Source organism: Mastigoproctus giganteus, chromosome 1 (genome assembly GCF_048544385.1).
Source record: "Mastigoproctus giganteus isolate SK-2022 chromosome 1, ASM4854438v1, whole genome shotgun sequence".
Classification (NCBI taxonomy): Eukaryota; Metazoa; Arthropoda; class Arachnida; order Uropygi; family Thelyphonidae; genus Mastigoproctus; species Mastigoproctus giganteus.
The window spans coordinates 234,823,824-234,837,926 of NC_143575.1; the positions used below are offsets into that span (position 1 = coordinate 234,823,824).

Genomic DNA, 14,103 nt, shown 5'->3' on the forward strand with positions numbered 1-14,103 from the left:
GACACTGGGTGTGCCAAGCCAATACTGACCAGATGTGAGCCCCCGGGGTTATTGCTATGGATAAAGGAATTATTAAGTAGTAGGAGACAAGGAGTAATTTTAATTGCCTACTGCTCTTCATTCATGAATTAATTTAATTACGGGGTAATACAGGGCTCAGTGATGACACCCATACGAGAAGAAACTAAGAATGAGAAAAGATTACGGAGCTTGATAAATAGTCACACTAGAGGAGGAAAAAAACTAAAAAAACTATTACATTAGGTTTCCCCAGAAAGTTATCTATCTACACATATGTATTGTATCCAGTGGGATACAATACATATGTGTGGATAGATAGCATGAGCCTATTGTTATTTTATTTATTTTTTGAAAATTTGCGAGCCCACTTTTGAAAGGATTATTTATTTTACAAATGAAATCTTGAATGTAATTATTGAGTATTCAGAGCCGGAACTACGGTGGGGCAAGCAGGCCCCATCCCACAAGCATTTTAATAGCACAATCAACCAGTTATGTATTTTAAAATTGGTTAATTTTTAAGTTAATTACAGTCGGACCTCTGTTTAACGAACTTCTTCATAACGAATTTTATTGAATTCCCCTTGGTTTCTACGGAAACATTTAAAATAATTTCCGTTGTTGTTGTTATTTGGTTTTTAGGAGCATTAGCAACTAAGGCCATATTGCTCCGGGATATGCGGTGGTTATTCCCTGACCTTTCCGCATCCTCCGTATTTGGTGGTGACGGGCTGGAACCCCGGTGTAATCAAGAAGCGTGTGCTACGCACTGCTGCTCCTTCCCACCTGGTTACGGAGGCGCCCAATAATTTCCGTAGAACGACGGATTACGAGAGACAAGTTTGTACGTATTGTTCTCACCTCTGACCTTTAGAAAGCGCGAAGTGTACTCAATACGTGACCTAACCATTGCTTTATGCAATGGATAATCACCTCATTATCCCTGCTGAAAAAATTCCTATATATTATTGACAAACTGCACGAGCTGTCCTAGTAGCCACAAGATTACTGGTGTCCGTAAAACCTATGGAGGCACATTCCGAGAAGTCGCACTAGTTAATATGTTTTCCATATCCAGTCAGAGGATTAAGAATATTCCTGACACGGATAATCGCCTCTGGTCAACCTGTGTTGCGGTTTTCCCTTTACTCGGAAAGAAATCATATGTTTTTCGGAGAAGTGAGTGATCCAGGCGTTTCAGTAAATGTCTCCTATCTATGTTTACATGGTCACAGTAGCTGAATATCCCAGTGATTCCGATATTTTGCACAGTATTCAAAGAACTAGTGACAGTAACGATGTCTAGGGGAGAAGGTGGGGGGGGAAGGAATAAGACAACTTTGAGGTAAACTTTTCAAAGATGAAATGTTGGCAGATTTGGAAACCGCGTCGATTCTTTCACTGTGAAGAAAATATAATGGCATACAGGCAATAATTAAAAATATCAAAACAAAACTATATGCATTATATCACCAATCTCCAAAAAAAAACAGTGCGAATTAAGGATTATTGCTAAAGTACTTGATGTGGAAACTACTGTATAAAGATGGGTCCTGTGTTCTGGCAACGATGGGCAGCTTGTGGACGGCAATATGAGAAAACAAATGGAAATATTTATTTTTTTAATGCTAAAATAATGACAGTCTACAATTATTTCACAAACAGCACATTACTGACAGCAATCACAGTTTAATTATACAAAAATCACAAATTAAAATTTCCAAAAAATTCATGAAAATTATAATCAAACGTTTAAATATTATAATAATCTTAATATACTTAAATAATCTTAATAATAATAGTTAAAGGCTAATCTCCATTATTTGGGTAACACTTGTCTCCGTGCAGTGTGCGTTGTCGTAGAACGGATTGATTTACGATGGAATTTTGTGATTCGGTGAAGGCGTTTTCTTTCTGATTGATTTGTGTCGTCGATGGGGGCGGGTCATATCTGAGGTAGGATGTTTCCCCCCTATCCAGCTGTTGTAAAATCGGTAAACGAGTTCGCGATTTAAAAACATCGTCAAGTTAGGGAAAAGCATCCTAGGTATATCAACGTAGGAGGACAGTGAGCGGGGAAAGCAGTGAGTGGCGCCTGTCAATCACTGATCTGGAGTTTTACCTACTTAAATAATATTATTATAATAATAACAAGAAAATGGAACTTTTTTACCGGGGATATTTTTTCCGGGATTCGTTCGGGCCACGATGGGCAGCTTGTAGCTTGCGGACAGCAATTGAGGGTTGGAGGGATTATCCCGCTTTGTGCAAACATTTTGAATCAGAAAGTTAAATATTCTGGATTATTAAACCGACTTATCAATCTGGAATTTTTTAACGAATTAGCACTAATGATCGACATCCTTTAGGAGCTCTCTTACCTTTCAGAAGCTTTACAAAGTCTCAGCATCACTATAGTAAAAGCAAATAAATTAATTATTCTATCAATGCTATCACTATTTTGAAAAATTCTGAAGGAAATTATGAAGCTAAAACTGAGAGCATGTTGAAATTAAAGGAATCGAAAGTAAGAATACATTTAAAAAATTACCTCCTGACACGTTATTAAGGATGAGTTATTAATGCAACAGAGTAATTTTAAATTAAATAAAGAAAATAATGATACTATTGACGATGAGAAATTGAAAGAAATTTTAAATATGCTACCCGGAATTGTGGAATATGAAAGAACTTTCGTCTCCGTGGCAGGACGGTGAAAAACGAATAAGAAATTTAAGTTTTCTGATAAAATGTGAAATAAAAATTAATGATTTAGAGATTTTGTCGAAGACATATTAGCAGTGCTGAAGCTGAACGAACTTTTAGCGTAATGAATAATATTGTGACAATTGAATACGTTGCAGATTATGAAGACCATACATAGACGTAGCCCAGTGGTCAGGAGCGAGAGTGCATAGCACGCGTTCCTTGAGTGGACCGGGGCTGAAACCCGTGACTACTAAATACGATAAATATTTGTATCGACGATTTATTGTAAACTCTACTGACTGGGTTGTCGTGCCGGAGTATAAACAGAAAATTTATTTATTTATTTATCTAAATGGAAAACCATTGCTTCAGTTTGATCCGGATTGTTACGTCAAATCATCGCTCAGCTATTGAGCAAAGCAGAAGATAGACAATAAATATTAATATTTAATAAAGAAGTAAATTGTATATGGCAATTTTCAGAATAAATTTTTTTGAATATATGTATAATAATTTTTTGCATGTAATCTGTGATTTTTGTGTACCTTTTCTAGAAGAGTTTGTTTTTTTATGTAATATTCGTTTTTATATTGTAGAATGTTTTGTGATGGTTTTTGTTATTTGTGATATGGGAAATATTTCGTGTTATTTTTTATTCGCAATATTAAACTTTTATGATAAAAAAATGTATCCATTACATTTCCCTAGTTGTTAAAAAAAGAGAGGGTCGAATAAAAAAAGTAGTAGATGGTTTCATGTGAATCCTTCGTGTTTCATTTAGATTTCGATTTGTATATTGATTACGAAATAAATGAACTTTTGTATTGTAAATATTTTATTGAACATTCGCAAATTTTCATAATTTCTGGAAGACATGATACAATGGATTTACGATAACTAAAGTAAGAGATGTGTACTTGCGATTGCAATGTATCTAAATGTCTAGAAAACAGCATCGATTAAAATACCGATCTTGTAGTTGAAACAACACATGTAGCTGTTCGGGGCACCTAACAATGGAATGTTACGAAATTCGAGATGAAAAAATAAATTGTTGCAGTCATATGACAAATGACATACTTGCATTGTTACAATCATACTTATTTCAGGAAGTACAGGGGCTCACATCTGGTGAGCATGGGCTTGGCACACCCAGGGTCCTGAGCTGGATGTCATCATTCTTCTCTTTCTTGCTTTCTTGGTGATTTCCTTCTACTTACTTCTCTCTCTCTCTCTCTCTCTCTCTCTCTCTCTCTCTCTCTCTCTCTCTCTTCTCTTTCTCTCTCTCAGGGTAACTTGGGAATTTTTTTTTTTTTTTTTTTTTTGGCTAGTACAGCATAAGCCTCGGGCTTCCTTGCACCATATAGCTAATAATAACAATAATAATAATAATAAAAGTATGATTGTGACGTTATACTATTAAAAAATTCTAAAAAGTTAGAACTCGAGATACTATCGCTTCCAGGTATTATCATTAAGGGTGTGGGCATGATAACCAGGCTGACTGGAGATATTATAGCGGTCACGAAATATGCGTCACGCGCGCTCTAATCACACTACTAGTGAGTGCTCGGCATAGTGTGAACGTCGGAAGTGCCTCTGGCGGAAGCCTGCCGCGGATGACGTCACTTCCGTGACATTCGTGGCAGGTATCCACAAGGGTGTTTCACATCAAAAAGTCGGTGAGCCCATTGTTAAAATATTCACAGCTCACCACTGATTGTATCTGTACATTGCATGTATTCTCTGGTCGATTTGCTGTACGAAAAACCCAAGTTTCCGGGGATAAAAATCTTGCTATCTACTCCTGAGTTCGACTAGCCTAGAGGGGTGAGGCGCCACCGGTGGTTTTCCACAACTGCACCTTTAGTACTCTTGTGAGGATAACAGTACTCTGTAAATGCCAGAAGTTTGTGGAGTGTGGGTTAATGTAGATTTATGTCAGGTTCTGTTGTTCTTCTTGCTTCTTGGCCACAGGATCCCCCTGTTGGAACCCCATTTTGCCCATACACACCACTAGGAGGTGAGCTAGGCAGTACAGTACAGATTGCTTCTCTGGCTGGTCGCTGCCAGGTTTGCCTAAGCTTCCTGGACAGAGACCAATTAAAAAAAAAAGAGAGAGAGAAAAGAAAAAAAAAAGAGAGGGAAGAAAAAAAAAAGTGAGATACAAAAAAAAAAAAAGAGAAGAGAGTTTGTTGCCATGAGGCCAAGGCAATCTTAGGATTAGGACAAGTCCTGTATAAGTTCGTCAAGGTTGGGTTGTTTGTCCAAACAGATGTACACAAGAGCCTAATTTAGATATTTTTTTCACAATTGATTGTCTTTGATATTATTTTCTATGTCTGTTGGCCACTTGCTGGGTTTTCCGTTGTGTGATGAGGTTTTGTGCAAAGCATGTGAAAGAGTTGTAATCCTCTTCAGAGTCTAACAGATGGTTCTTTCGGTTTCTTGGTAGTTGTGTTATCCTAGTAATGAATATGCATCGTAGGTCGTCGTATAATGGACAGTAATCAGGTGTTGCCTCCAGGGGATCTGATTGAGGATTAGAATGTTGAAAGATTGGTTAATTGATTGTTTTCGGTTTAATGATTGATGGGCAACGATGGCCATAACGTGCCAAGTCCAGATACTGAGAGTTGATGATAATGAAATTTTCATAATATTAAGCAGAGGTGGACTAACCCAGGCGACTGGACGACAATCGCCACCTTGACCAACAGAAAATTTGAGTCATCGAGGAATAATCATGACACAATAAGTGATTCAGATGAGCCCAATACTGTTGGGAGCAGCTGGGAAAAATTGCCAGGAAGGGCCCTGATATTAAGAGACAACAAAATGTGTACTTTGTCAGATTTGACAAATATGAAAAATGTGGGCCAAGCCCATATTCAACAGATGTGATCCCCCAGGGGCTCACATCTGGTGAGTATGGGCTTGGCACACCCAGGGTCCTGAGCAGGATATCATCATTCTTCTCTTTCTTGGTGATTCATTTCTACTTCTCTCTCAGGGATAACTTGAATTTTTTTTTTTTTTTTTACAGGTGGCGCAGCATAAGCCCCAGACTTCCTTGCACTATATGGCAAATAATAATAATAATAATATATATTTTTAATGGATTTATAAATTCTAATCCATTGAAACTAGTGCTGCTACCTATCTGCCGTTTAACTTGACTTTTTGGGTTTTCCGATGATAGTTGATATCAATGTTAACCCAAAATTTTTCATGTTGTAACAAGGAGACTGTATTTTTCACTTTAAATGAAGCACTAGGTGCACTATTGCCCTGATATAAATAATAAAAATTAGAGCTATTTAAGAGTTTAGAAGTGTGAATAGTTTCCAATATTGTTGAGATATATGTAACGCTTTTATTGCTTTTCATAATACAACTTGTTTATGGCTGTTTTCTGTGTGTAGTTTAGTGCTGTATACGAAAGTTCTTTATTCTGCGTAATTTTTGATGTCATGCAATTAATGTGATATATATATATATATCTACCTTGATTATAAACAAAATTTCTAACACAGAGCACCTGCTCAGTGACCACACCGTTTTGCGAAAATGGCGGAGAAAGGACAGCCACAAACTTCTGGCCAACCACTAGTTAAAATTGGTCACTATATATTGGGTGAAACACTTGGTGTCGGAACATTTGGAAAGGTAAAAAGTAAGTAGTTTTGAGGAAGGTATGGTAATATAGAAATCAATTCCAATACACGTGGCTTACATTAGGAGTAAATCGCATCTGGTAACAAACATTTAATTTTCGTGAACTATCCGTATTAAAAAAAAAAAAAATGCATGCAGAAAAAGTCTGTTGGATCTATGAAGTTAAAAATTTATATCGGATTCCAACACAAGTACAGTTAAAATGAAAGAAAAGCTGTTCATTGAAATGTTCTCCCAAATTTCACGAGATAACTGATTGTTTTGAAGTCGGTGTTATGTGAAATTGGCAAGATAGTTTTAATGTTAGTAGAGATAATGAATCGTCATTTTATTATTTCTGAATTTTTGCTTCATGAAAAATAGTTAAATATGTTTTTTCTACAGAAGAGGTGGTAGATGACTTTCATCAACCGGTGAAATACCACCACTTTGCTTATTGGAGGCTTGAAGTGGTGAAACCCATGTTTAGTCTCTAATGTAAAGTTTCCGGCACCCCCTCCCCCATAACTCTCCTTCAACCCATGCACGGTACTAAGTACTATAGGTTTTGATACCTTTCGTGTTTGGGGTTTTCATAAAAAAAAAAAAAAAATGTAATAATATATTTATGGTGTACTGAGGGGGGGAATACAGCTGTATCAGGGTTCTGAGCTAATGGGGGGGGATCCAAAAGGAAAAGGGATACATTGTTTTTAAATAAAATGCTATATTAGATGAAGAGTTGTTGGATGCCTGTTAAGAAGAGTTAATAAAATGTGCACTAAATAAAATTTAGTGCATTTAGTTAATAAAATGCTGCAATGTTATTATAGTGCAGCAGTGCCTTATTTTTTTTTTTATTATTATTATTATATTTAGCCACATGGTGCAGGATTTGCAAGAGATTATTATTACATTTAGCCATATGGTGCAGGATTTGCAAGAGATACTAACAGTATTTGCCACATAGTGCATGGAAGCTACAAGCTTTTGCTGCATTTGCCAAAAAAAAAAATATATATATATATATGTATATTAATATAATACAAGCACAAAGCAGTTAAGGCAACCAAACACTTAGATGAAACTTTTTATCTGCTTCCCCTCCTTCCTACAATAGAAGAATATTATATACAATGTTAAATAATAGTTTATTTATTAATATTTATATATTAATAAATAAAGTTAAATATTTAACAAAATATTGGTTTTTACTAATTTCTATGTAAAATACTGTATTAGGAAGATTTAGCGAGCAAATCTGATTTTCAATGGATTGGCAGTGATTCTAGAGTACTGTACATCGTAACTGATATATATGTTGTGCATACATGTCAGTCAGAGTAAGCATTTGCATCATAGAATGCAGTCTGTTGCTTCCTTGTGCTTTATGACTAGCGATCCTGATGTAATGGATGTGGATGCAGATTCTCACATTGCAAGATTGCACCTATATACTCCTACAAAAAATGCATAGCCTATTGTTAGTCACTGTCCTGCTGTGTTGGCAGCACTAAAATAGTTATGAAGTTGTAAACTCTTCTGACTTCTGCTGTCCAGAGTATAGATGTTTATTTATTTAAATATGCCACTTAATTTTAATAATTTAATTTTAATCTATACATCAAATAAAATAGTGATAGAACCCTACTTTATAAAACAAAACTTTCATTGGAAATGAACAATCAAATTGAAAACTTGAGACAAAATTTTAAAAAAAATTGTTGCAAAAAATCATTTATTGTTAAAAAAAAAAAAGTCAGTTTCTCAAACAGTTTTAGAACCTCTGATTAAGTAATTCTTAAAAAATGATTGTGAACATGATTTTGTCAGCTGTATTTCAGATGGGGAGTGCCCATATATGTAGTACTTTCAAAAAAAGTTTCCAAGATGATTGTTTAACAGTTAGCCATTTTGTGTCAAAGTGTTTATGTTGCAGCAGTAAGCACTTTATCAGCATCTTTGAAATAAGGAAAAAATTGCATTTTGCAATACATAGCATATAAAGTTGTAGACCCAGCACTGCTCTTCTCTGTTTATTGAGGAACTGAGTAATCAAATGATATAAAAGAACATTGTCATGCAGTGTTCTTTTATATCATTATTCCTGTATTTTCTCCCAGTTGCATTTGTAAGATAACAAAACACTTCAGTTAACTCTAGTCATCTTTCAACTTTCTGATATAAATTTGAAGTTTTAAAAAATTTTCAGATACAGTGGATCCCCACTTTATGATATTAATCCGTTCCAGAGACACTATCGTATCATGAAAATATCATAATGTGAACCCAGTAACACGTTGTTTTTTAGTAATTTTTTTCCAAGACCTCGGAAGTTAAAATTTCCGAGAAGTTAAAAATCACTCTACAACTAAGCTATTTATCTCTCTAAAAGGTGATTTTTTTTTATAATGGACATTGTACATATTGATTAAAAAATTGATTAAAACTAAAATATTGGTTAAAGAACAAGGTAAAAAACACTTCAACTAAAGGATGCAAAAACAAAACATGTGGCCAACACTTTTACAAAAGCTGCTATTGGCTGAGAGGAAGAACTGTGTGATCCAGTAGGAGACAATCCTAAGCCCATCGTAAAGTGAAACAAGTAGCCGCCCATTAACATGATCACTGGTTAGTAGAATCAGCTACTTTATAGAATCAAATTTCAAAAAATCAATTCAAATCATTAAAATGCACTACATCTTCATCATTATCTTATGTTCGGTTATAAGAATAAATTTTGAACACCTTTTGATATTTTCTAAAGCACATTTCTGAGGGTCACTACCATAAACCAATAAAAGCAATTTGCATTTTCTGGTTTATTGGGCTTTTCTGTTAGTGTAGTTTGTTATAAATGGGTAGTCAACTTGATTTTATTGCATTTGCGATAATACCGATAGCTGGCATACTGTGGGTTTTTATGTTATGGTGAAATGCATTTCCTCTTCCATGAAATCTTCAATCATATAAAAAAAACAATTTTCAGAATCTTCTCTTTATTTCTATTTTTTAAGCTTTGTGAACTTGGTTACTCTGTATCTCACTTGGGCAAGTCGTGTGAGTTGCAATTTGTGCATGCTGTGTTCTTTGTTATCGATTGCTTATCTTTTTTACTGTTTTAAATTTTACAACCCCCCCCCCCAAAAAAAAAATAAAAACTTAAAAGTGAACAGAAACATTGATTAGTTAGATGTACATATTACAGTTTATGTTAATTAAGCTATGTACATAAGCACAAATTTATTTTTTATTTTGCTAGCCCATGGAAAATATTCTTCTGATTTTCATATATCATTTAATTTTGTTAATTGGGAAAAAAAAAAAAAACCCAAACTATTATATAGGGTCAGCTGGTAAATTATTCCATATATCCATGCGTATTGTGTCTGTAAATTGTGTGTGTTCTTTGTTCAATTTTGCCTGTTTTGCTGGACAAAAAACCCAGTTTCTGGGGAAAAAACCTTGCTATCCAAACCTGAGACTGACTAATTCAGCCACAAAAAGAAAAAAGCCCGTAAAAGTTCCTCACGTCACCGACAGGATTTGAACCTGGGCCTTTTCCACCTGGTGTGGGGAGAACAGTGACGATACTATGGCTATGCAGACTGTTAATTGGTAAGGTAATAAAGTGTAAATTTGTGCGTTATATCTTTACTTGATTAGTCTGTGGATAATATTCCTCCTATTTTCACTTATTAGAAGCACTGTTTAATAGAATTAAAATTCAATTTTCAAACATGCTCACAATGACCAGCACTTACTACATATCATATAGTGAATGGTATTTTATTATAAAGAGTCCATCGTAAAGTGATTTGATGGTACAATGAACCAATCATAAAGTGGGGCCCACTGTATTACTTTCCTTTGAAGTGATCTGATTGAGGTGTATAAAGCCTTGAACGGTTTGAGCATGCTCAATGCTAATGGGATTCTTTCTCTTGCTCAGAATAATCATCTGAGAGGGCATAAATTTAAATTGAGGAAGGACAGATGTAGGATAGATGTGCAGAAGTTTGCCTTTAGCCAGCGGGTAGTTGGTTGGTGGAACAGACTTCCATCCCTTGTTGCGAAAGTTGATAGCCTAAATAAATTTAAGGCTGAGCTGGACAGGTATTTGGAACGAACGGAGGGGTGAAATGGGAACTTTTTTTTTTTTTCTTTTGGCTGATGCTGCATAAGCTTGCTTTCTTGCATCATATGCTTCAATTAATGCTAATGTTGTTAACGACAGTAAAGACAGTATGCTACTCCAACTGCATCTACATAAGTTGGGAAAATGTACTGAGAAGTGGCAAATGAAGTTTAACATTGACAAATGCAAAGTACTCCATATGGGTAGCAATAACCGAAGAGAAACGTAACAACTATGTGGCACTACACTCAGGGAAGTGGAAAGTGAAAAAGACCTGGGGGTAATTGTGCAGTCAAATATGAAGTTCATTGAGCAGTGCAGACAGGCTCCCAGGGCAGGTCACGGAGTCTTGTCAATGATATATAGGAATTTTGCTAGCAGTGACAGGGAGGTGATTATCCCGTTGTACAAGGCAATGGTCAGGCCACACCTAGAGTACTGCATGCAGGTCTGGACACCTCATTTTAGGAAGGATGTAGAATTGCTAGAACGAGTACAACGAAGTGCAACAAGACTGGTGAGGGGAAGAAAGGGGTACTCTTACCAAGAAAGGCTTAAGTTCTGTAAATTGCAGTTCCTGGAGAGTAGGCACTCTGGAGGTGATCTGATCAAGGTGTATAAGGCATTGAATGGGTTCAGCAAGCTGAATGCTGATGGGATTCTTCCTCTTGCTCAGATTAAGAACTTGAGGGGGCATAGATTCAAATTGAGGAAAGACAGTTGTAGAATAGATGTGCGGAAATTTGCCTTTAGTCAGCGGGTAGTTTTTTTTTATGTAAACCCCAAACACAAGAGGTATTAGAACCTATAGTACTTAGTACCATGCTTGGGTTGGAGGTTGAGAAGACGAAAGAAGATATTTGTTGACATTGGACTTGAACTTCTGTAGACTGTAATTTTCAGGAAATACGTATGTTCCAGAAAACGACAGTTGAATGAATAAACGAGGAAGATGAAAAGTTGGTTCTGTGAGTTTGAAGTTGGACAGTAAATGGATGTTGGCTGGTGGTGGCACGTGTTCGGACTGTTTTGAAAGAGAGAGCGGGAATTATAGAAGCCAATTCAGAAGAACAGTGCACATGGAAGTATCTGTAGAAGAGGCATGCAGCAGAAACAGTACATCTGTGAGACAGTGAGTGGAGAGAATCTGTTAGAGATGAATCATTAATTAACCTAACTGCCCTCTTCTGAATGGAATCAAGAAGCCTGAGAGAGGTTTTGGGGGCACCACCCCAGATGTGGGAACAATATTCCATGACAGGGTGGATTTTCGATTTATACAGAGTGAGCAGCTGTTTGGAAGAAAAGTAACGCCAAGAGCGAAAGAGAAAACCAAGTTTTTTAGATGCAGAGGAAGCAATATTTGTAATGTGCTTGTGCCAAGAGAGATTAGAAGTCAGGGTAATCCCCAAAAGAGATATATCATTTTGCCTAGAAATCGGAGTGTCACCAAATATAAGCATAGGAGCAGAAGAATCCTTTTTGCGAAATATAAGACAAGACTGAGTTTTAGAAAGGTTGAAATTAACTAAGTTGTTTTTGCCCCATTGGAGAATTACCTGAAGATCAGCATTTAAAGAATTGGTAGCAGAATTTTGTGAAGTTGAAGCTGATTAAACAAGGCAAGGTTTCTCAAAATAGAAAGTGGAATGCAATGTGCTTTATCATCGGCAAAACTATGGATAGGATTTCCAGTCAATGGAAGAAGGTCATTAATATACAAGAGGAAAAGAGTGGGGGAAAGAACTGAATCTTGTTGGACACTGACATTAGTGGAGAAGTTAGAAGACAGAGAGCCATCTGCCATCACCCTCAGTGAGTGCTCAGAGAGAAAACTGGATAACCAATTACTAAAAACAGTTGGCAAACCATAAGATGGAAGCTTGTTTAGAAGACCTTTATGCCAAACACGATCGAAAGCCTTTGAGATGTCAAGAGCAACTGCTTGTGTTTCACCGAACCTTTCCATTGAATTAGTCCATAAATGGGTAACATAAGCCAGAATATCACCAGTGAACCAACACTGACGGAATCCATACTGGCGATCGTTTATCAGATGGAAGATTTCTAAATAGATTATTAAAATTTGGCGGTTAATTGATTTCTCGATTACTTTAGAAAGAGTAGAAGTAATTGCAATGGGAAGGATTTGTCACCCTTTTTAGGAACTGGCTGGATATGAGCAAATTTCCAAGCAGAAGGAAAAACACCTTTGGAATAAGAAAGTGAAAAAAGGTGGCAAAGAATAGGAGTAAGTTCAGGAGCACAGATTTTGAGAACAAGTGGAGAAATACTATCGGGACCTGGAGCTTTCTTAGCATCAAGATTCATCAAAATCCTTTTGACGGAAGACCACAGGAGGCATTGAATGGAGCGTGTTGGGAATGGTGGGAGGTGTTTTACCAAGCTCATTAATACATGAGTTGGTAGAAAAATGGGATGCTAGCAGGTCAGCTTTATCCTTGGCTGAAGTGACAACAGAACCATCTGGTTTTGACAGAGGTGGGAGCAGAGATGGGCAAAAGTTCCTGCTAGTGCCTTTGGTAAGAGACCAGAATGCTTGCCCTAATGGTAGCCGAGCATTCTAATGCCTTTGGTAAGAGACCAGAATGCTCAGCTACCATTAGGGCAAGAAGCAAGTTTACTACTCTTAGCCTGTTCAAAATCTAGTTTGGACTGATTAATGGTTGCTTTACATTTGTTGGGAGCTTTGGTGTAGGCAGAAAATGAAACTGAAGAATTGGAAACAAGCCAATTACTATATGCAATGTTCTTCTCTTGAACAGCCTTAGCAAATTTATTGGAAAACCAAGGTTTAGATAAAGGACGAGACTTTAAAGTGGAGTGTGGGATAAAGGATTCCATTCCTGCAAGAATAATTTCACTGACATGATCTGAGCAAACGTTGACATCAGAAGTTTTAAAACAGTAATCCGACCAAGAAAAAGAAGAAAAGAAATCTCGCAGGTCATCCCATTTTGCATTCTTGTAATGCCAAACAACACGAGGTTGGGAATAGCCATGAGATAGAGGCTTCATTGGAGAAGGGACAATCACCAAGTTGTGATCTGAAGTGCCTAAAGAACCTCTCACTTTCACCATGTACTTAGAAGGGTTGTGACTTCTCCCTCCCCAATTAATACAGATTAGCGAGAGTTTACTGTACTTGGATTTCAGGAAAGCTTTTGACACTGTTGCACATGGAAAATTAGAGCAGTATGGTATTAAGGACAGGTTGCTATAATGGATAAAAAGGGTGGTTGAGTGGGAAAAGAAAAGTGTGTGGCAATCAATGGACGCTGCTCTTCATGAACTAATGTTATTAGTGGAGTCCCCCAGGGATCGATGTTGGGCCCATTGTTGTTTTGTATATATATCAATGATATTGAAGAAGGTACATAAGGCTTAATGTCGAAGTTTGTAGATGATACAAAGGTTGGTAGGGTTGTTAATGACAGTACACTACTGCAACAGGATCTAGAAAAGTTGGGCAGATGGGCTGAGAAGTGTTAGCTGAAGTTCAATATTGACAAATGCAAAGTACTGCATATGGATACCAGTAACCCAAGAGAAAT

The 14,103-nt window shown here is 36.5% G+C and overlaps 1 protein-coding gene across 3 annotated transcripts in view; it reads left to right on the top strand.

The window, feature by feature from the left end:
- The first annotated feature begins 6,138 nt into the window (after window positions 1–6,138).
- The window catches only part of AMPKalpha (AMP-activated protein kinase alpha subunit), a 163,844-nt gene continuing 155,879 nt past the window's right edge, over window positions 6,139–14,103 (top strand). Inside the window, exon 1 of one of the 3 annotated variants that reach the window (XM_090384992.1) lies at window positions 6,139–6,406. In XM_090384992.1, coding sequence (XP_090241118.1) covers window positions 6,301–6,406 — 106 coding nt within the window. In that variant the 5' untranslated portion in view covers window positions 6,139–6,300. The remainder of the gene's footprint in view (window positions 6,407–14,103) is intronic. The other 2 variants (XM_090384984.1, XM_090384977.1) reach the window with 2 other exon arrangements.